At 39.8% G+C, this 22178-nt stretch overlaps 1 protein-coding gene across 21 annotated transcripts in view; it reads right to left on the bottom strand.

The window, feature by feature from the left end:
* PSD3 (pleckstrin and Sec7 domain containing 3) overlaps positions 1 to 22178 on the bottom strand; it is an 812606-nt gene that overhangs the window by 442647 nt on the left and 347781 nt on the right. For 19 of the 21 annotated variants that reach the window (XR_013555055.2, XR_013555056.2, XR_013555057.2 and 16 more), the window contains one exon: positions 19162 to 19557. Coding sequence is in view for 16 of the 21 variants with exons in the window: in XM_078445466.2 (XP_078301592.2) it covers positions 19162 to 19557 (396 nt within the window). In the remaining 5 variants the exon portion in view is untranslated. Of the gene's footprint in view, positions 1 to 6996; positions 7473 to 19161; positions 19558 to 22178 lie in introns of those variants that run through there. The other 2 variants (XM_078445480.2, XM_078445484.2) reach the window with 1 other exon arrangement.

The following is a 22178-nucleotide window of genomic DNA, read 5'->3' as shown; positions in this document are numbered from 1 at the left end:
TGATTCTTGATTTCGGCACCCGAAGGTCATGATCTCACAGTTAGTGGGATCAAGCCCAGCATTGGGCTGGGGGCTGACAGCTTAGAGCCTGCTTGGGATTCTCTGACTCCCCCTCTCTCTCTGCCCCTCCCTTGATGGTGCACGTACTTCTCTCTATCTCTCTCACTCTCTCTCTCAAAAATAAACATTAAAAAAAAGAAGAAGAAGATTTTAGATACAGACAGAACTAGGGCCAGAGCCCAAGTCTTTCAACTCCTAGCACAACACTCTTCCTACCACTTGCATCACCAGCAGACATGGGACTACTGTAGACGCCCACCTTCCACAGACAGGTCTGGAAGCAACCCCTGGGCTCATCAGAGTCTCACTGGTCTTAGATGTGCAATGGCCACAGCAACTTAAAGTCCCTGTCCATCAGTGGCTACTGAGGCTTAGCAAGATAAGAATGTGGACTGGAGAAACAATAGGGGAGACATGAGCAAGGTTGAATATTCAGAGAAAGGAAAAGATCCCATGACAACCTGAATTCTAAGGATAAAGGAGCTAGGAAAGGCAGAAGAAGGAAAGCAGGGAGGAGAAAACATGCTATCAAAAAAGCAAGTGAAAAGAATGGCATCAGAGCACAGAAAGGATAGCTAGTGGCCATATAATATACAGTATTTTGAAGGGGGAAAAATCCCTAAATCCTGTTATTTTTTTCACAATGAGACTTTCTCTGCAAGTTGTTTAAGAAGGTATATCTAATTCAATTTTTAATCAACCAGATGTACAGTTACAGCACACTGCTATCTTCAGGTATGTTTTCATAAAACTGAGTATAACACAAGATAAATATTACTTCTACACTAGCCAACCATGGGTAGATTTTAATACTTAACACATATTGGGCAGGGCAACCCCACCCTTGGCTCACAACCTAGCTTCTGCAGATGAATCTCTCAGCCTATTTCCAGAGCTGGCCCCATGGCTGTGTGGCCCTGAGACCTCCCAAGAAGACCTCAATACCACAGGAAGAGATACTGCTGACTCAGGAGATGACCAGCTCTCACTTTGAGGCAACCATATGAAGCCAGGCATGAAGTTAAGAATCAGTACGTAGCAATGTTGGCCTTTCAGAATCTACTGACTGCAACTCAAATGTAAGTGCTGTATATTCTCTCTCATATTAGGATATTTCTGAGAATAGTCTTTCGTATGTGTGTAATAGTGGGTGCCTATTTTGTTCAACCTAAATTTCCCATGAAATATTTTAATACATTTTTTCCTTTAAAAAGAAAGAAGTTATTTTCAAAGGATTAGGCTGTGAAATCCATATTGCTTACCAAGGAGGAGCCTCTGAGTGATCAATTTACCAGGACTCTACAGAGAAGGTGGGCAGTTTCTTGTTACATTAAAACATGCCAACATTTTTTGGCTCTGTGTCAAGTGGGTATTTTGGTTCCCTCATTTTTAAGCTTAAGAAAATACCCAGCAATTTCCATGGTAAATTCAAAGTCATAATCAAGGATAGGACACACTGCCAGAAGCCAAGCTATCCAACCAGCCTGATGGCAGGGCCTGGGCGGTGGACGGATCAGGACTGCAGGGCAGCCCACCGACAGTGAAGCTTCTTGTACTTCCACTTTTATGTAATTTGGCCTTAATAAAAGTATTAAGGGGAGTTGTCTGTTGGGGAATTGCCCTCGACAGGCCCCCTGGGAAAAGAACCATTAGGGAAAGAAATAAGGTTCCGCAAGGAAATTGTGCGGCCCTACATTTAGCCCTTGCCACCCCTTATAAAGACTCCTCTATCTAAAGGAAGGATAGCCCCATACATTTACCAGCGAAGGAAGGAACACATGGATTTGAAAGCCCCACTCCGGCAACAAAGGAGTGTATCTATGGGCACAAGTTACTCCAACCCCTAGGCCCACTCGGCCCCCAGGAGGCATTCAGATGATGACTGAACCTAGTCGGTTAAGGTACAGAATGGTTCATTAGTTCCTAGGCGCATTGTCTCTCTGAAAATGCATAAGGCGTGGGTTCCTAAGGCTCTCTTGGCCCCCTCCTGGCACCTCGGACCGAGGCGAACACTTTTGTTCCTCAAACCACAAATGGTTCGGGGAAACAACTAAGAGGTCATGTCCCTGTAACTGTTCCTCATGAGGTGTTGAGAGATAGATGACCTTTCATGGAAACAGCAAAGCAAAAGCTTTATAGATTATAAACATAGATACATAATGAAAATAATGTAAGAAATTAATCAATAAGGAAAGGGCAGGAGGGAACGTTATGAGAAAATAACCATGTTATTCCTTAAAGGGTGATTACACATAGGAACATTTTTAGAATTCGGTAATGCCAGAAAACGTAGGTGACGCACGCTACAAGGAAATTGCTAACAAATATAATGCTACGTTTGCCACAATAAAGTAGCCAGTCCAACACACTGCTGTTGTCTGTGTCCATTTTTATTTTTGTTTTATTTTATTTTCACTTTTTCGCCAACGCCATTCATCCTTCGGGAACGCCTGGACCTGCTGGAGCTGGACTCCAGCAACACACCAGCTTCCCAAGGACAAGATGCCAGAAAATGTAAAGCCAAACCTATTTTGTACTGACTTAGTCCTTAGGTTTAGTCTTCATTACCTTCTAAAACTGTTGGCCATATCCCCACCTCGAGTCCTGAAGCAACCCTTATACAGTTGACATTTAGATAGGCATTGATTTGCTTGGCACAAAGTATGTGCAAGGTAAATATATGAGATTCCCACCTCTGGGAACTAGCAAGAAGTGTGAAATGTTGATCAACAGAATCTCTCTACTTGTATTGCAACTGGAAGGGTCTACAACAGAAATAATTCCTAGAACACATGGTCCTACACTTGGGCTACTCAGCCAATCACATAAGAAATCTGTGTTCCACTCACCAACCATTGCCTTTTTAAGTCATGAGTCTTGGAATTCTTTAGCTGAATTGTTTAAATAAGGACACTTTGCATGGGCCTCTGACAGCTGGCTCAGCTGACCAAAGAACTCACTAAATACAAAAGTTACTGTCTACATAATGACTATCTCATGCTACTTGGGCCCATCCTAAGCCTTATGATTTGTGCTCTGCAGAGACAGTTTTTAACTGTGTTTTGTTTTGTTTTTTATCTTAGCAGGGAAACACTGAAGAAATACAAATGTTTCCCTATCATTCCATCACCTAGAAATGCACTCTTGTCCTGGGAAAGCAAGACTAAAATGTCCACACATGATGAATGTGTACCTCTAGTCAACAAGATTTAGATAAAGAACTTAAGAAACCAAGTTGGATGAACAATACTGAGAACCAAGCCACAGCAATGCAAGTATCTCACATACAGCCTGGCAAAAGGCCCCTCCTCTGCCCTGAAGGGATTATTGCCTCCAGCTCAAACAATATTCATTTTCCATTTCTTCTCATGGTGGCATCTCTATTTCAGCTACCATCAAACAGTTACCAGCTACCATCACCCATCCTTTTTCTTTCTCTCCCTTCAGGTACTCATAGCTCCCATAACAACAGATCTGAGACGTGGAAGCCCTGATCAAAGATGACTAGTTCTAGATGTCTATAAAACAGAGCATGTCAAGGTCAATGGGTCACAGGCAGGACAATACAATACTCACTCCTAACCACTCTGTCATCCTTAAAGGGCTCTCATTATATTTAGGTCTCACATGTTAGCACAGCATCCCTCAAGTTGGTGTTTAGCCTCATTACTTACTTGTCTTATCTTTCTGAAGATAACTGTCCTAAGTTGTTTAAAAGAGAAAGCAAGAATTGGCAAAAATGGTGGATATAATAAGGTACAGAAAAGACAGAAAAAGGAAGGTATCTAGTCACCATCTCCATCCCACATACAATAAAGTTTTCTGTCCAACTGCTTTTTGTTTCACAGATGAGAAAACTGAGAGAACAAAAGAAGAAGGACCCTTCCTTCCCAGGTCTCACAATTACTAGCAGAGTTGGGCCAACAGAGATACTCAGGCCTCAGTTCTCAGTGCTTCCTCTGCTAAAAAGTAGGGTCTTAATAAAGGACCAGCTGAATCAACAAAAGGGAGTGGCTTACTTGAGAACATTCTGAGCACAGAATTTATATTGCCCTCCCCCTTTCTGAATGTAGGTTATGCAGCATTCAACAGCAGATGGGACAAACCACATTCACAAAGAGGTGGGATCAAGTCCAATGACACCAAATACTAGACAACCATTTCTCCTTCTCCAAAATACAGATAGTTCAACATACGCAAGCCAATTAAGAGGAATAAGCCAATCCTTTCAATAATCAATTAAGAAAAACAAATTTAAATTTGTTTTAAATCCACAGAGCACTTTGCAGTTTATCTAGAACTTTCATATACATTGTTGTATCTGACCCTCACCATAGTCTCATTTTCCAAGTAAAGAAACAGAAAACCAAAGAAACCTTGCCCCAGCTCACAGCTGGTAAGCAGCAAGGCTGGGAGTTGAGCCCATATCTTCCAACTCCACATTCAGTGCATCTACTTGTACACTACCTCCACCCAATGTTATTAATGACAAAAAGCCAAGCACAACAGTAGCTCAAAGGGCTGACTGAACCACACCCTCTAGCCAGCTAAACAATGACTAAAATCCTTGCTGGAACCCCAAACAGGCTCTGCCTCCCCAGAATTCCAGGATTGAGCATTTTCACAGTAGGTTCAGACCCAGGCATCTGAGAAAACCCCAATGCCTCACTATCCTTCATGAACTCTAGCCTGATCACATGAATGACACTAGTGTGGCTAGAGCAGGACCTGCCAAGTTCATTGGACTCTTGGTGACACAACCCAGCTGTGCAGGCAGGTTCCCTACAAGGGAGCTCCCAAACATTCCAAACATTGTGCTGCAGAACTGGAGGGAGGAAATAAGCTGCAGAGGGAGCTGGCAAATCTGACACAACCTTCCATTCCACATTTGCACTTTTGCACCAGTAAAGCAGTTTAAAATATGCTCCCCAAGAGTGGCACAGACCATGACTTAAAGAATACACTAGAAACCATCAGGAGGTTCTGAGAAGTGGGAACAGAGTGGGAACAAAGAGAACTTCAATTTCAATTTTTACCATTGGTACATATTCCTTTCATATTTTTGAAAACTAGTTCAAAATTAAATTTAAAATCTATAATGACTGCACTGGAAAGTCATGGAGGCAAACAGAAAAACTTACACTAGATTAAGTTAACTAATAACACACAAGAAAATCATTTTAAACCAAAGCTTTGGAAACACTGATCTAGACATGAGACACAGAAAGGAATGGTCTGATTTTGACAATCATTTCAGCTGTACTCCCAATGTGGGTCACTTTCCTCCTGTGAGGTCCCTATGTGGGCAGTGCTGGGCTCCATATTCAGAGATGATGGAACTGAGACACAATCAGTAGAACGTGAGTATAAAGAAGTTTTCACAAAGTGTTGTTGGATTTGCATTAATCTACCCATTTTTCTCCCTCAGCCCTTTTGACACCCAAGGCTCCATTTGAGAGATGACTGATGGGGCAGCGGGGGGCTGACTGCCGTGGTGCCATGGGGAACAAAGCACTACCTGGAACCCTGCCACACTTACAGTGTGAGCATATGTACCCACAACTCCACATTCCTTATCACCATTCTCTAAGGTCTAAGTCCTCTCACGTGCCTGATGTAAGGAAGAACAAGTTAAAAATAACGATAGCCTAAGTTTATTAATATTTACTGAGCTTTTATTACCACAGGAGAAATTCTGTGAAGTGCATCCCATGCACTGCACCTCAGTCAATCTTCACAACCACCACCTCTCAGGAGAGGTGCTATCACCATGTCTAGATCACATACGAAGAAACGGAGACTGAAGAGTGGTTAAGTAACTTACTAGAGGCCAAACTGTAAGAAAGAGAGCTAAAACTCAAACAGTGAACCTATAATTCCCAAGTCCAGGCACTGTGCCTCTCACAAAATATGTTTCACATCTTTTTTTTCAACTATTCTCTTTTGTCCTTTATTATTAAAGCTACAGAACAAAATATCCAATTAGAAAAAGGCATTTTTTTATACTAATGGGCTATGTAAGATAAATGACATTATAAAATACTGGAAATATAAATTTAAAATTATGGACTTAAACTCTGTAATCAAGGCAAGAAATTTCAATATACCCCATACATACCCACCAACACATCTGTTATAATCAGCTGAATGTCCTGTACATTCAAATACTAGGGTCCTCACAGGCTCTTGGGTGTTCATGAGCCCTTTGACCTCAAGCATCTCAAGAAGGGACAAAATACCAACACACTGGGCTCAAGCTCCCTTCTTTACCACTGCTGACTTTATTTATGTCTTGCACTTGTCTGTGCCTATTGAGTATGAAAAAAAAAGAGGCCTTCCCAGAGATAAACTAAGAAGCTTAAATTCCCTCAGTTCCAGAAAAAGATACTCCCTATGCTTTTTTTCTTTAGATAACTAGCTAACCTTTGAAGTTTCAAACCTAATACTAAATTCTAAGACAAATCATGTTTCTATACTAACAGCACAGCCAACATTCCCTTAGAGCAGATGTACACCGAAATGAGAATGACAGCCTTGCACAGTTGTCAGACAGACCCCACTAAATGACCAAGTTCAAACTGGGAACCTTCCAATGCCTGGATGCAGTTTCATAAAAAATAGATGAAATTAGCACACTATAATCTAGGAGCACCAAGCTACATCTAACTACCTCAAAAGAGCAACACAACTTAAATGAAAAAATCGCAACATGCCCAAACATTACAGACCCTGTAACAAATATACCCTCTTCATTTCTGTCAGCCTCATTTAGAAAACAATGTATGTGAACTATCATTTTCCTAAGTTTCTAAGACTTTCTTACCATGCTTTCCAGTTTAAATCAAACAGTTTAAAATCCAAGCAATTTTCTGTAACTACAATTATACATAACCCAGTACTGCCCAGGACAAAGAAAATAAACTGAATTCCAGTTACCTCCGTCAGCAAACAGTCTGCCCATAATTTTGCGAGGAATACAAAGAACATTCTCCCGTTCCATCTGTTCAACAAATCTTCATCTTCAGCAAGGGCTCTTTTAATGTACTTCTATAGCTGCTCCGGTTGTAATTACAAACTGCTACACGCTGACTCTGCAGTGACATTCTCCCAGAATGCTACTATGTCCCTCAGGGGCTGAGGGATAAGAACTTGAAAGAAGTTACAGGAGAACTCCCCCCGCCCCCTCCACTTAGCCTCAACAGGCAGCTTCCCTCCAAGAGATCTGCTTCAAAAGTCCAGACCCAGTGAAGTCACACATGACCTCACAAACCTCCAATTTAACTCTTCAGAAGCCAGACGGCAAGCTGACAATAGGGAGAAAGGACAATTGTCTTAGTTGATTTGGAGTGTTTGCTCTTTTGGGAGAAAGAGGTTTGTCCAACATCATTTCAAAAAAGAAAAGAAGAAGAAAGTAATTTCAGCATTGTTCTTCCATAATAACACTAAGGTTTTTGAAGTACTGTTTTTGAAGACTCTAAGTTCTGGCAGCACACACTAAAGAATGCCTGAAAGAGGAAAAAAAAACCTAATCCATTTAGATTTTATAAAATTCACACTTAATCTTGTGATCTGTGTTTTCCTATTTTCATTTCTACTTTTGTTTCTGCTTTTCCGCTATCGTTGAAATTAAAGTATTCATTTTCCCTGTTGTTCAAGTTCCGCGTCAGACAACCAGAGGTGGACAGGCAACACTCACAGCTGTCAGACACAACAGCAACCGCCTGCAGATGCATCTCAGAAACCGGGAACTATAGGAGTCCCATAGAAAGGCCAGTCAGCAGACCCAACTAATGGATAACAGAGTCCACATTCAGTGCCCCTAAAGGGAAAGGAAACTTCATTCTGTTTCCCATGCTTTTTCTTTGGACAACAGCTGTTTTTGTTAGGATATTGGAATTACAAGGATCCAGGAGGTAGAATAAGTAAAAATTACTTTATAAACAGAAGTAGATAAAATTATATCCTCTCAAAGAAAATGTAATACGCCCTTTCAAGAATGCCTTGATTCACCCAGAAAATGATTACAACTTACTGTCCAGCAATTTTGTTCCTAAATATATACTTAGCCTAGAGAAACTCTCCCATAAGTGCACAAGAAACAACAAATTAGAATGTTCACTATCAGGCCATTTGAGATAACAAAAATACAAGGCAGCCAAAGTGTTCATAAATAGGAAAATGGAAAAATAAATTACAGTATACATCCATGTAATGAATACTATACAGCAAATTAATAAAGTAGGACTTTATGAATCAGTAATAATGAATTTGAAATGTTGAGCAAAAAAGTGAGTTACAACAGGAAAGAAGAAGGTAACATTTATATAAAGTCTAAAAACATGAAAAAATACTATCTAGTGTCTACAGATGCACACTTGTATAGGAATGACAGACACCCACAGGCCATGGTTACCCTAAGGAAGAGAAAGAGAGGAATGCAAACAGGGAGGCATTCACCAAGTTGGCAATTCATTTGCAATGTTTCTTTCTTAAATTGGCTGGTGAGATCACAAGTGTTTATTATTTTCCATACCCTTGGGATGCCTAAAATGTTTCAGAAGTTGTAAAATGTCAACTGCATAATGCCTGCCTTTGAGCACAGTGGCACCTGTTCAGTCTGAAAGATTAACAGAAGAGGCAAAGAGGTTCACAGTCCCCTCAGCTCCCAACTCTCAAGTCCCCAAATTCAAGCAGCTGTTACTAATTCTGCCTCATTTTGGCTCTGTCTGGACAGTCACCCTGCACACTCCCCACCAACAATCATTTACACACATCCACCTCTGCCTTCAAAACCCACCACAGAGACGCTTGGGTGGCTTAGTCAGTTAAGCATCCGACTTCGGCTCAGGTCATGATCTCACGGTTAGTGGGTTTGAGCTGCACGTGGGGCTCTGTGGTGACAGCTCAGAGCCTGGAGCCTGCTCCTGATTCTGTATCTCTCTCTCTCTCTCTCTCTCTCTCTCTCTCTGCCCTGCTCCCACTAGTACACTGTCTCTCTCTCTCTCTCTCTCTCTCACTCTCTCTCAAAAATAAATAAGCATTAAAACACACACACATACACACACACACACACACACAAAAGCAACACTTCCAGGATGGCCTCTACAACACTTCCTGGAAGTAGCCTCAGCCTCAGACCCTTACTGTCTGGCTTTCTAGGCCTTGTAGTAAAAATACTTGTGAAGTTGTCCGCCTCTTCTCTGGCGGACACCAAGTACCTAGTATAGAGGAGCTGCTAATTAAGTTCTTCACTAAACAAAAACCTAGTCTCTAATATGTGCTGGACCCTGTAACACTGAGTGTCAAGACTAAAGACTCAAGAAGATCACTGCCCATACCTGGCTAAGTACATTACAGGATGAATCCTAAAACCATTGTTAAGGGAACTTTTATGGTTTTGCTTTGCAACATTCAATACCTCTTATTTTCTCTGTACTAAAAATTTTATATTACTACTCTTAACTAGAAAATGTCATATTCTTTGTGTTGCAGTGGAGCTGCTAAATAGATAAACACAGTGAAACAAACTGTCACTAAAAATCCTCACCTTCAAGTAATCTAAGGCTCTTACAATTAGTATTACAGATATACAACATCCTAAATCGATCTGACCACAGCTCTTTCATATCAGGTGACTTTGAAAAAGTTTTAAAGAAAATAGCTTGGGGCACCTGGGTGGCTCAGTTGGTTAAGCGTCCGACTTCAGCTCAGGTCATGATCTCACAGTCTTTGAGTTCAAGCCCCACGTCAGGCTCTGTGCTAACAGCTCAGAGCCTGGAGCCTGCTTTGGATTCTGTCTTCCTCTTTCTGTGCCCCTTCCCCACTCATGCGCTCTCTCTCTCTCTCTCTCTCTCACTTTCTCTCTCTCTCAAAAATAAATTAAAAAACATTAAAAAAATTTAAAGAAAATAACTCAAGCAGTGTTATTACTAATAATAACGGACAACATATTTTGAGTACTCCATCAAGTGGAAGTAAATTATTATCTCTTTTCCCAGGTAAGAAAGTTGAGGTTTAGGGAAATAATTTACCAAAATTTGAACCAAGGCAATCTGACTTAAGAACCCACACTGTTTATAAGAAACCATACCGTTTCCTAGCAGGAAAATGGATCAACCCCAATTATATTTCTAGAGTAAGGATGGGCACCCCATGATCACTACACCAAAGATGAAGCAAGAAATCATTACAAGGTTCACAGCCAGGACCACTCACTGTTACAAACCTCTGTTAGACTCATCCCTGCCACTAGCACAGTAACCCTGCTCACCTGAGAATAGGGACTATCTTACTTAGCTTTATATTCTGCCTTTAAACAGTTTCCAGTGTTTCTCAAACTTTAAAGTACTCATGAATGACCTCAGAATTTGTTAAAATAGTTAAAATACACATTTTGATTGAATACATCAGGGGTGAGGTCTGCGTTACACATTTCTAACAAACTCCAAAAGGAGAGGTTGACTGTCCAAGCTGAACATCAGGATCACCTGGGAATTGTTTTCATATTTTTTTTAACGTTTTATTTATTTTTGAGAGAGCATGAGCAGGGGAGGGGCAGAGAGAGAGGGAGACACAGAATCTGAGCTGTCAGCACAGAGCCCAACGTGGGGCTTGAACCCACGAACCGTGAGATCATGACCTGAGCCAAAGTCCAACTGAGCCACCCAGGCACCCCAAACAGTGATAGCTTTAAAAGATTCCCAGGTGGGGGCGCCTGGGTGTCTCCGTCAGTTAAGCGTCAGACTCTTGGTTTTGGCTCAGGTCATGAGTTCAACATCAGGCTCTGAGCTAATAGTGTGGAGCCTGTTTGGGATTCTCTCTCTCTCTCTCTCTCTCTCTCTCTCTCTCTCTCTCTCTCAAAACAAATAAACTTTAAAGCTATCACTGTCCGGATGTCACCCTCCACCAACAGAATCAGAATCTCTGTTGGTGAAGCATGGGAAATTGGAATTTTAAAAAGCTCCCTATGTAACTCTAATGTGCAGTCAGGTCAGATAATCCTATTCTAGAGCTTTCCTACTTTAGCTTGGTCCATGGACCACTGTTCCAGACCAGTGCCTGTCAAATGTCAGTTTATGTAAACCACCTGGGCATCTTAAAATGCAGATCCTAAATTAGTAGGTCACAGGTGGGGCCTGAGATTCTGCAATTCTAACAGGCTCCCAGCTCAACACCACTGCGAAGCAAGGTGGTAAGTAGAAAGATTAAGAATCTCAGTAGTTCAGTGTGTGACTTATAAGGCTTTCCTTTAACAATTCTTAATGGAGAGACCAGTAGAACACTACAGATGGAGGTTTAGGCGCAGGCATATGAAATATCATATGCGGTGTGGGGATTATGAAGTCAAATTATTGACCTAACATTGGTTTAGATGTAGTTTGATATTAATCTTCATTAGCATGCATGAGAAAGATTATATTGAACTTACCATGGCCATGATACTGAATATTAAGGCTCTGTTAGGAGCTTGAGTCAATTTAATACAGATTCTGTACATCAGTTGATAGAAAGCTTAGGAGATCCACAGTAGAAAAAGAAAAAAAGATTAAGGCACTGGAAATGTACCCATCTGGAGTTCTGATAAATTGGTACTCCTATGTAAAATACCTTCATATAACTTTCTCTTTTTGCTTCCCCAAACAACAAATCAATGGATAATATTTCTCATCCAGTATTGCAAATCTTGTGTTAAGTGACCTCTGCTAAAAGGAAATGCTGTTGCTTCCTTTAAAAGATAAAAATTGCACTGATATATGAATAAAAAAATGGCTATATCATCTCAATCCAGTTAAAACAGTAACTGTCAATCAGATTTTTATTTAGACCCATGATTACCCTTGTAATAATATATACGTCCAATGTCATTTAAAGTCTTGAGGTGACTGGGCAGCTCAGTTGGCTGAGCATCCAACTCTTGATTTCAGCTCAGGTCATGATCCCAGGGTCATGAGATCAAGTCCTATATCAGGCTCCATGCTGAGTGTGGAGCCTGCTTAAGATGCTCTCTTTCCCTCTGCCCTTTTCCTCTGCTCTCCCACTCTCTCTCTAAAACACATTTTAAAAAATAAATAAAAACAAAGTGTTTTAATATGGTCTTTGATAAAAGATCATCCACTTCAGCAAGCATCCCACAGCACTCTTCATACTAATATCCATCATTATCCAGGGCATTACTTTAAGTTGTGAACTAGAGAATTAAAATGTTTCTAGGAAACCCTATTTCAAATCCAGGACCATTTCCTGAAGTCATCACCAATTTATATAGAAGGCACTCAACAAACAGAGCCCCAAATCACCAAGGCCAGCCAGGGCCAGGACTGTCTGAGAGAAATTAAAAGAACATCCATCAGACGACTAGAGCACTGAGCTTCTCCCTGATAATCAAGGCACTGCTGGAGAAACGAAGCAAGTACAGAAGAGCGCCCAGGAAACTCACCTTGGAGGGCATTTCCTACAAATACAGAATCAAAAAGATGCACAAGCAGCACCCAAGTGCTCCTGTGTGTGCATCTCTGCACCTGGCCTCAGCACACCCCTCATCACCCAAGAGTTCGTTCATGCCCACAGCTGCAAGCCTCACATCCAAATGGTAACTCCAAAGTCCTGCAGCCAGCCTTCAATCTCACACTCCCACCAGCACTTCTACATAAAGCACCATCGCTCTCCTGAAATTTAACCTGTTTAAACTGACCTCACTACTAGCTACTCTCCTACAAACCCCACCGATCTCCCCAATTCCTATTACTTCTAGATTCAGTAAGTCATCCACGCTTGAAGTCTCACAATGATTTTGACTCAGCCTGCATGTCCTATATTCAAACATTTGCCAAATCCTTGCATCTGTTTTTCTTTACCAGGTTTTTCTTGTGTATTTTCTTACATCCCTTAGATTATTATTCAGACTACTACAAAACTCACAATAGGTTTAAAATAAATATCCACAAACTAGAACTTAGCAAATTCTCACAACAAATCTATAAAATGAGTGGTAAGGTTATTTCCACCTCACCAATGGAATCACAGGCTGTCTGGAGTAAAACAAAATCAGGCAGCCAGTAAAGAGGATGACGTGACCTCCTTGTCTTCTGATCCCAAATCCCCATATTTATGCCACCCTACCACAGAGTGTTGTACTTTATGAAAAGAAAGTGGTATTTCAGGAAGTCCAGCAATAGGTGTGCCAGATAGTTAGAGCTGAGAGGACAGTGCTGGCAGCTCAGAGACTGATACAGGACTTGAGCTCATGGCACAGTAGCATGATGACATAAATTTTGATTTATTTATCTCCTATGATGTACACCAGGCATTGTTAAGCTACTTGATTTTCTTTTCTTGATTTCTGCTACCTGACTAATCTCATTTGCTTCTCCTTCCTTTACCAGATAGGTATTATACATTGCATTTTACACGTGGAAACGTTCTCACATTTTCTGTAATTACTCAATATCACACACCTAGTAAGTAACTGAGACAGGATTCAAACCCAGATAGGACTGGCTCTGAAACCTAGCAGAGCCCCCATCACTCATCACTGAGCAAGGATCCCTTTGTGGTAAATAAAAAAACAAAATCCATTATAAGTGCTTGGAAGAGAAGCTGGAAAGAAAAAAAAAAAAAAGAACCCATTTTCTGCAAAACTAGTCTTCAAACCCAAAAGAAAAGGACTAAAGAGATTACTAGAGCAAGAGCTACCCAATAATAAACCTATGAGACTGCGGAGCTTCCTGCTCCCAATGATACAAGAAAAATCGGAAACTCACTGGTCAGCCAGATCTCTAAAGACAATTTCACAGGATCAAAATCTTTTCCTCACTCAGAAGCTTAACTAATACCACATTATTTTCATTCTTATTTTGATACTTATAAACTAAAATGCCTGCAGGTTTTAAATTGAAATGTCAAAAACATTTTTGAAATCACACTTCACGTGCTTTTTCCTAGACAAACACTAAAGAAAGAGAAAAACTAAAGAAAAGGGATACTTTTAAACACCAGCATTCCATTTGAAAAGAGGGAAAACAAACAAACAAACAAACAAAAAAGGAAGGCAAAAAAACCAAAACTATCAAATTTGGAGTGGACCCAAGACTGACTGAAGCACTCTCCTCAGGCATATCAGTTGCACACTGATGTAATTCACCTCTTCTGCTGTATTCCTCCATATCCTGAGCGGTATCTGAAAGAAAAGCCAGGAGGCTGAGACATAAAATTTATCTATTATGCTAAACAGTTAATTTTAAAATGCAGTTTTATAAGTTTCAGAGAACCAAAAGAGAGGATCCTGCCATGTTACTATATTTGGTATCTCTCTTTTCCTATCTGTCCAAACCCAAGCTCAATAGAAATGGACAATATTTAGCTCTGTGAATGGTCACAGTGACAACATTTGTGCCTTATAGTCTTCAGGTCACAACTTACTGATTGGAGTTGCAATCATCAGATGATAAGCCAGCAAGGGAGAAGCACCCAGACACAAAGGAACCCATTGGAACATGTACAACTGTAAGTCTCTAATTATCCTTTCTAATTCTGGAGCCATGTGACTGGACTTCACACAGCACTGCTGACCCCATCAGCCTGAGTGCTATGTAGTAGACCACAAAGGGAGGGGATGCTCCTCTTTGCTCCTTCATTAAAATATTGTGTTACAATCACAGGGTGAGTTATTTCCTGACCGACATGCGGCTCCCTCGCCAACATTCAGTGTCCAGAGCACTTCAGAGCACCTGAGAGTATTTAACTATTCCTGTCCAGATTTATTCCAAGGTCTTAAGAGGTTTTTTTCACCTTATAAAGAATGATGTATTTGATATCAAAAAGGTATGTAATCCTTCAAAAGACAAATAGTGAGCACATGTACTCTTTAAAAATGCCCTTTCCAACTTGATACTAGAATACTACAGATTTGAAATGTTTTCTTCTTTGATTTAAGTGGAGAGAGTAACAGGGAAGAACAACCCCCGCCCCTGACCACCAATGCATGGCTAAATCCAAATTGGAAGGCACTGCTGAGAGAGAGAACTAAGTTTTGCTGAAGTGATACAACATCCTCATTAACCTTCCTAACCACTTGCACCTTTCTTTAAAGAAGCAACACAAAAGAGAATAGTGTTATCTTGCATTCAAAAGAAATCACTGTCAAATACTGCCACTGAAATAACCTTTTTTTTTTCTTTTTTTAGAGAGAGTGAACACACCCATGCTGGGTACACAGGCTCCACACCCAAAAGAGCCCAACACAGGGCTCGATCTCATGACTGTGAGATCATGATCTGAGCCAAAATCAAGAGAGAGTCAGACACCCAGGCACCCCTGAAATCATCTTTAATGACAAAGTAAATCACATACTGAAGTAGAAAAGGATTTTAAAATATACCTAGGCAATGCCAAATATATTTTTGTTTTGAAACCAAAAATAAATGGGCTCTAGAGCCTGATTGCCTGGGTTCAAACCCTGGGCATGCAACTTACCATCTGTGTTACTTTGAGTAAGTTACTCAAATGCGCTATGCCTCAGTTTCCTCATCTAGAACATGAGAACATTAATTGCTCCTTTCTCCTAGCTTATTATGAGAATTACATACCATGTGTTTACTAAATAAAAACTATAGGATGCCTATGATATAGAATTGTGCTTAGAGACAACCTAAGTAATATTATAATCTTTTCTACTGGCTGACAGTTAATATTTTATACATTAAAATCAATACCTCAACAGAGATGGGCTTAATTTCTTGGTTCAGGTCTAGTTAGAATCAAAGAAGCATTATCAGGGAGACGGTCCTATCATCATCAGTCATTAGTCATATCATAAGTCGTGTATCATCTCCTTTTCTTTGTGCCTTCTTGAGAGTTCACTTTATTCAATATAGTCAGACCCCACCCCCCCAGTCCACTGCCAAGGGAACAGGAGAGGCCAGTGAATAGAGACAGAATACTAGGCATGTACACTTGTTTGATTTATCACTTTCCTTATACAAATGTCACATTTATTAATAAAATCGGAAAATGTTTTTTCACTTGAATCCTAACACTTTGGCCCTGAGCACGTTGTTGAGGTAAGTCAATCAGGCTGACTATTGGGCAGTCAGCATTCAAGTCTGGATTTCCTTAACAGGCTCCATAGTCTACTTCCTTACCTCTGCAGAAGAATGTTTTAATGTAAAGGAAATGTTTAAAAGCCTGCTCATTGATTACTTTAAAAATTTGTGGAGACATGTTTGTTAACAATTTGGTAAATTTTTTTCTCAAATTGAACACACACACCACCAACAACAATAAATTCTACAATTACCAACTCACACTTCTGGTTCCATAGACATATGGCATTAGAGAAGTTAGATTTAGAAAAAGAATAAAGGTATGAGACCAGGCTGCCTAGAAGAGCAAATGTATCTAATCTAGGAGTCAGACAATTTGAACTCTGGTAAAGGATCTCTCACAGGTAAATCCATCCCACCAAACTGGGACTCAGATTCTTTACTGTAAAACAAGACTATCTAAGGCCGCCTTCAAGCTAAAAAAAATGTCATAATTCTTCAACCTACAATTTTTCTGGTGCTTCAACTTAAAAGCACCAAAAAGACAGAGGGGTAAAGAAAAGCATAAAAGTTATTCCAGTTTCTTTAAAATTTTTTAGGAAAAAATAAATAAAACTTCTTAGATCATTGAGCCCACCCTACATTTTTAACCCTGAATGGACACATAAATCATAAAACAAAACCTTCTTCACCTGTAACCACATATTATATTATGCCAACTCGAAGAACACAAATAGGTCTGTTCAAGTTACCAGAAGTGTTAAAGGAAGAGAAGAATGACCACTAGTCAGGAATCACATGGAAGAGTATCAGAGCTGAAAGAAGTGTGGCTGACACATCCCTAAGATGCTTCTCATTCATATTAGAATTCAGTCTTTTTTTTTTTTAATTCCAGTTAGTTGCACAGTGTTAGTGTCAGGTGTACAATTTAGGAATTTAACACTTCCATACAACACCCAGTGCTCATCACAAGTGCACTCCTTAATCCTTACCGCCTAGCTCATTGATCCCCCCACCCACCTCCATTCTGGTAACCATCAGATTGTTCTCCATAGTTAGAGTCTGTTTCTCAGTTTGTCTTACTACTGGCCAAGATCTCAAGGTTTGACAATGCAGGTAATGAAGCTTTATCTTCAGATTGCCTAAAGTGTACTGCTGTCTAAATCTGAGATGCTAAAATATACTATAACTTGCCAAATACTCTTTCTTAACTATCTAACTCTGCCCTACTAATAATGACTGGCACCCACACTGGCCCCAATGATGACTACTTCCTATTGTAAATAAGCAAACCATACATTTGATAAACATTTCACCTAATTCCTTCCTGATTTGACTTTCTGATGTTCATCTCTTTTTATTTACTTACTCTCCCTGAAGCTTCTGCAGCAAAGCCTCTCAGCCCAAAATACCTCAGCTCCCCCATCTATTTTTTGGGTCTGTAATATAAACAACTTCAACTCACCCCAGAAAGCTGGACTGAAGTTCTAATAAAATTATCTGCATGCCTATACTATTGCATTTTATCTCAATTTACAGTTATCAGAGATGATGGTGAAACAAAAGGGCCTTCCTCCCACCCCAAGGGGAGGACCATGGTCCTCAGAAACACCTTACCCTCAGGGACACCCCCTCCCACCCCAGCCCCGGAAATAGAGAAAGTCTAAATGTGGACTCGCCAACCAATTCTGACTCACACCTTTACTCAAGCTCCTACTTTGCACCATACACTGTGCTAGTTGCTTTAATCTATATTAACTCTTTAAATCTCACAGCTACATAGCATGCTGGATACCATTAACCTAATTTTGCCAATAAATAAAGTGAGTATCAGAGAAAATAAGTGGCTTGCCCAAGTAATTCAGACTAAGGTCTTCTGCTTTTGAGACTAGTGTTGTTTCATTATATCACTAGTGACCCAAGAAAGCAATCAACATCCATTTGGATGTTCCATTTCACATGGAAATGCATAGCTACAATTTATAAATGCCAGTCTTGAATGTGTTCATGCAAGAATTATAAACCTATAAACTGGTTATAGAAAACACTCAACATAAGATGCTCACAAAGAGAGGTTCATTGGAAACCTGTATAATAAATACTGACTTTTAAAAAAAAGTGCTGACACTATTTCATACAGCTTTAAAATAGTTTATCCCCTTAAATCTCCCCTTGACTTTGCCCAACACACACACACACACACACACACACACACACACACACACACACACTTTAATTGAGGAAAATTATATCAAAACTGAATTCATAAAATCATTAAGAAGTTTAGCATTCTCTACCCACTGATAAAGATGCTAAAAAACAGGTGAATGACCCAAAGATAATGAGCAAGAAGAAATGAAATGCTGGATAATCCATAAATAGACAAAGAATAACTAAATGACAGGTAGGGCACATGTAACCTATATAATTTGTCGTCTTACCTCCCAAGTAGACTTAAATCCTAAAGCAGAGAGAGAAAATAAATATTTATAGCCTTAACCAAGGTATTAGCTCTATCAAGCATCCATATAATCGGATATTTCCCATCTCAGGAATAGAAGACTGCTCAACAGAACAGGACATCACAGAGCAAAGGCCTAGAAGATACTTGGTTGACCATCTAATCCAACACCCTCAATTTGCAGTTAAGGAACTTCTGGCCTAGTCAAGCAACCTGCTCCAAGCCAACAACCAATATCAGTGCCAATACGAAAGCCAACATCTCTCAGTGTTCTTTTCATAGCACCATACCACTGCTACCAAAGGTACACCATGGCAGCTAACACCTACTCATCACCCACAAATATTTGCTTGGGATACAATTTATATATTGTAATCCAGGAAATACCACCATATACGATAACCACAGCTTCCCAATTTGGGAAACTGCTAAAGCGCACTCTGACTGTCCCTAAAACCCAAATTACTTTCTACTCACAGAATTCACTTATATCCACAGAAACTGGCCAAATGCTCCTCAGATATATTCCACTCTCAGATTTCCCAAGGAGAAAGTGATACAAAAACCACCGCATGAAATTAATGAGGATAGAATTAGTACCTTCCCCAGAAAGCAATCTCTGGTGTGCCTTTCGTGTAGATGGAGTCACTGGTGTCATTCAGCCCGTTGGTGATCCCACTAGAATAACCCATCACTATTCCACCATCTGCTGAGACACTCAGGACGTCTTGCTGTCCTGCCACTGTTGTCCTCTCCAGAAACTGACTGCCTTCTTTAATGCGCTGCTGTATCATTGGAGTGAGAGGCATTTCAAAGCTAAAATAGCTATCAGGTTCTGAATATAATGTCTCCAAGGACTCAGCACTGTAGTATAAGGAAGTGTTGTCCAAAATGGTTTCAAACTGGGAGCTGTACACATCAGTGGAGTCCTCTGTATAGGCAGGCCCAAGGACATCATCATCTCCTCCCCTAAAGTGCTCCTCTTGCTCAAGAATCCTGGAAAGAAAATAAGAATAAAGAATTTCAATATTAGGTTAATATTCTTTTTACTTTTTCCCTTTCAACCATATAACCATATAAGAAAGATAATATTCTGTAAAGCTAACAATTTTGTTCTTTGGGTTATGTCTTAATATATTTGAAAAGGAAGCTATCACAGAAACGTATTCGGGTTGAAGAACCTCTTAGCATACATGTGCTGTCTAAATAATTTCTGTAGTTTCAAACTAATTTCCTAGTATGTGACTATATTTGAATGAAATATTAAATTCTCATTTTAGCCAACTAAACTCCACAAATTCAAATTGTTAACAGCCACTGTCATCCTTAATTTTAACAGAACACAGATAAATATACTGTGTAAACTTAATGGAGTAAAAATACACTAAACTTTCATCGGTTTATTAATACATTCTGATTTAAACAAGACCAACTGCCCTCAAGAGGATGAGAAGATTAGAATCCAAGGGCCGCCCCCTGCCGACAACAAGGCAGCACTGCAGAGAGTTTTCAGACCCAAAATTCGACAGGCAGCGAATGACCTTTAAAAACAAAAACAATTTTTTTAAAAGCCAACAAACATGTTTATTGAAAGGCTAACCAAAACAGTGAAAACCTATAAACAATTAATTAGTATGCAGCACTGTGTTCAAATATTAAAAATGAATATTAGGATAATTAAGTAAATTTTTTTAAACTCCATAACAGCAAAGCTCAAGAGTTAGAAAAACCTGGGGCTGAATGTTGGATGTGCCAATTACCAGCTATATCACTTTAGAAAACCTTACTTAATCTCTCTAAGCCTCAAATTCCTATAAATAAGAATAAAAATAGAAAACTACCTCACATAAATCTATTATGAGGATTCACAATCAACAATACAGTTGTCTTTGCTGTTTTTAAATTATAAAGGTCTACCACATACCAAATAGTATTCTGGGTTTATATCTCTTAATGGCTTCTCACTGCCCATGGAATAAAATGGGAAGCTCCTCCCTACCTCTCCATGCTCATTTCCCAACCCTACAGCTCCTTATGCACCAACCACACTATTGAGTTTCAAATCTTCTAACTTTCCATAAAGACTTCATTTCACACAACTTTAGGAAGCGCACATAGCTAGGCAATCCAGCAGCTCCTTTGCACATTTTGTTCCCTTCCTCCCTGGAATATTCTTCCCCATTTTCTGCCTGATTAACTCATATTCATTTCTCAAGTCTCAGCCTACTTATCATTTCTACAGAAAGGCCTTCTCTAAGCCATCAACCGAATTTATTTTTTTCTAGTATGTCTCTGTTATTTTCCTTCCCAGAACCTACCACAATTTGTGATCCTATAATTATTAACATGTTTATGTAGTCAGTGTTTATCTTTAGCAGTAAACGCCATGAGGGAAATGATCACAAGTTATTATCTATTTTGAACATTCTTTTATGTCCAGTATTTAGCAGGATCAAGAACATCACAGACAGTCAAAAACTATTTGTGGAAGAAGGGAGAGGGGAAGGGTGGAATAAATTAATAATATGCACAATAGCAAAAGTGTATATTTCAGTGGGACTATAACTATTGAGCCATGTGCCGCATATCAAGGCTGCTTTTGAGGGACATCTAGAGATTTTGTGTGTTAGGGGGGTTGGGGAGGAAGAAGTGGAGAGGAGGAGTCCTGATAACCTTCCTAGAGGAGCATCACTCTAGGTGGATTTGTTAATTAACTACAGAGGAAAATGTATTTCCTTACACCAAACAAACAAACAAACAAAAAAAAACCCTTCAGCCTTGACACAGATGTTCTCCCACATAAACTAAAAAATGTGATGCTATGAGGACTGATGGATGAAAAGATGGTACAAGTTGGAAATGAGAGTACATGACAAATGACTTTGCCAGAAGGAGCACTGTATGGTCAAGACAGCAATGAAAAGAAGTGAACAAAGATGAGTTATGTCTTCCATTTATCCAGGCTCTAAGCTGATATGGATGTCAGAAATGTATGGCAAGATCAGGAGATACCATATCATGCTAAGCTGATTTATCAGGCCCAAAATCAAAACATATGCTACTTGTAAGAAGGGATTCTCATGTGAATGCCACAGAACAACTGAATTCGAAAGTCTACTTCTGACCTCCTGACCTCCTTTCTAAACCTAGAAAACTGAGGCAACCCAAACCCAAACCTCTGCGTTCACACATGTATGCGGCTTGTATATAGGCACTGGTGTTGCACACAGAAGAAGTGCCTAAGATAGGAAGGATATAGTGATTATAGGATATGTCAAGAGTCCAAACCTTTTCATATCATTAAAGATAACTGTGGGGTATTTTAGTTACCTTAATGTTGGAAAAGTTGAAACCTGTCAAACATAAAAAACGTCAGAAATGGATCCACATGAGTATGGTGTTCACAGCCTCTCTGTAACTCTGCCTCCCCAGTTTATGCCTAATGCACAGCTTTATAACAAGATCACTTTTATATCTTAGAGACTTAGAAGGAATCTGGCTTATAATAAATTCTCTTCCATTCTATAATAACAAGGACCCAGGATATTATGTTGAGTACTCATGGCCAAGCACAGGATAAAGATCTCTTATAATGTGTACAAGGCATCACAGACAGC

This window comes from Panthera onca, chromosome B1 (assembly GCF_046562875.1).
Source record: "Panthera onca isolate mPanOnc1 chromosome B1, mPanOnc1 haplotype 2, whole genome shotgun sequence".
Lineage (NCBI taxonomy): Eukaryota > Metazoa > Chordata > Mammalia > Carnivora > Felidae > Panthera > Panthera onca.
Note: the sequence above shows the minus strand (reverse complement) of the source record. Positions and strands in the feature narration are given on the sequence as shown.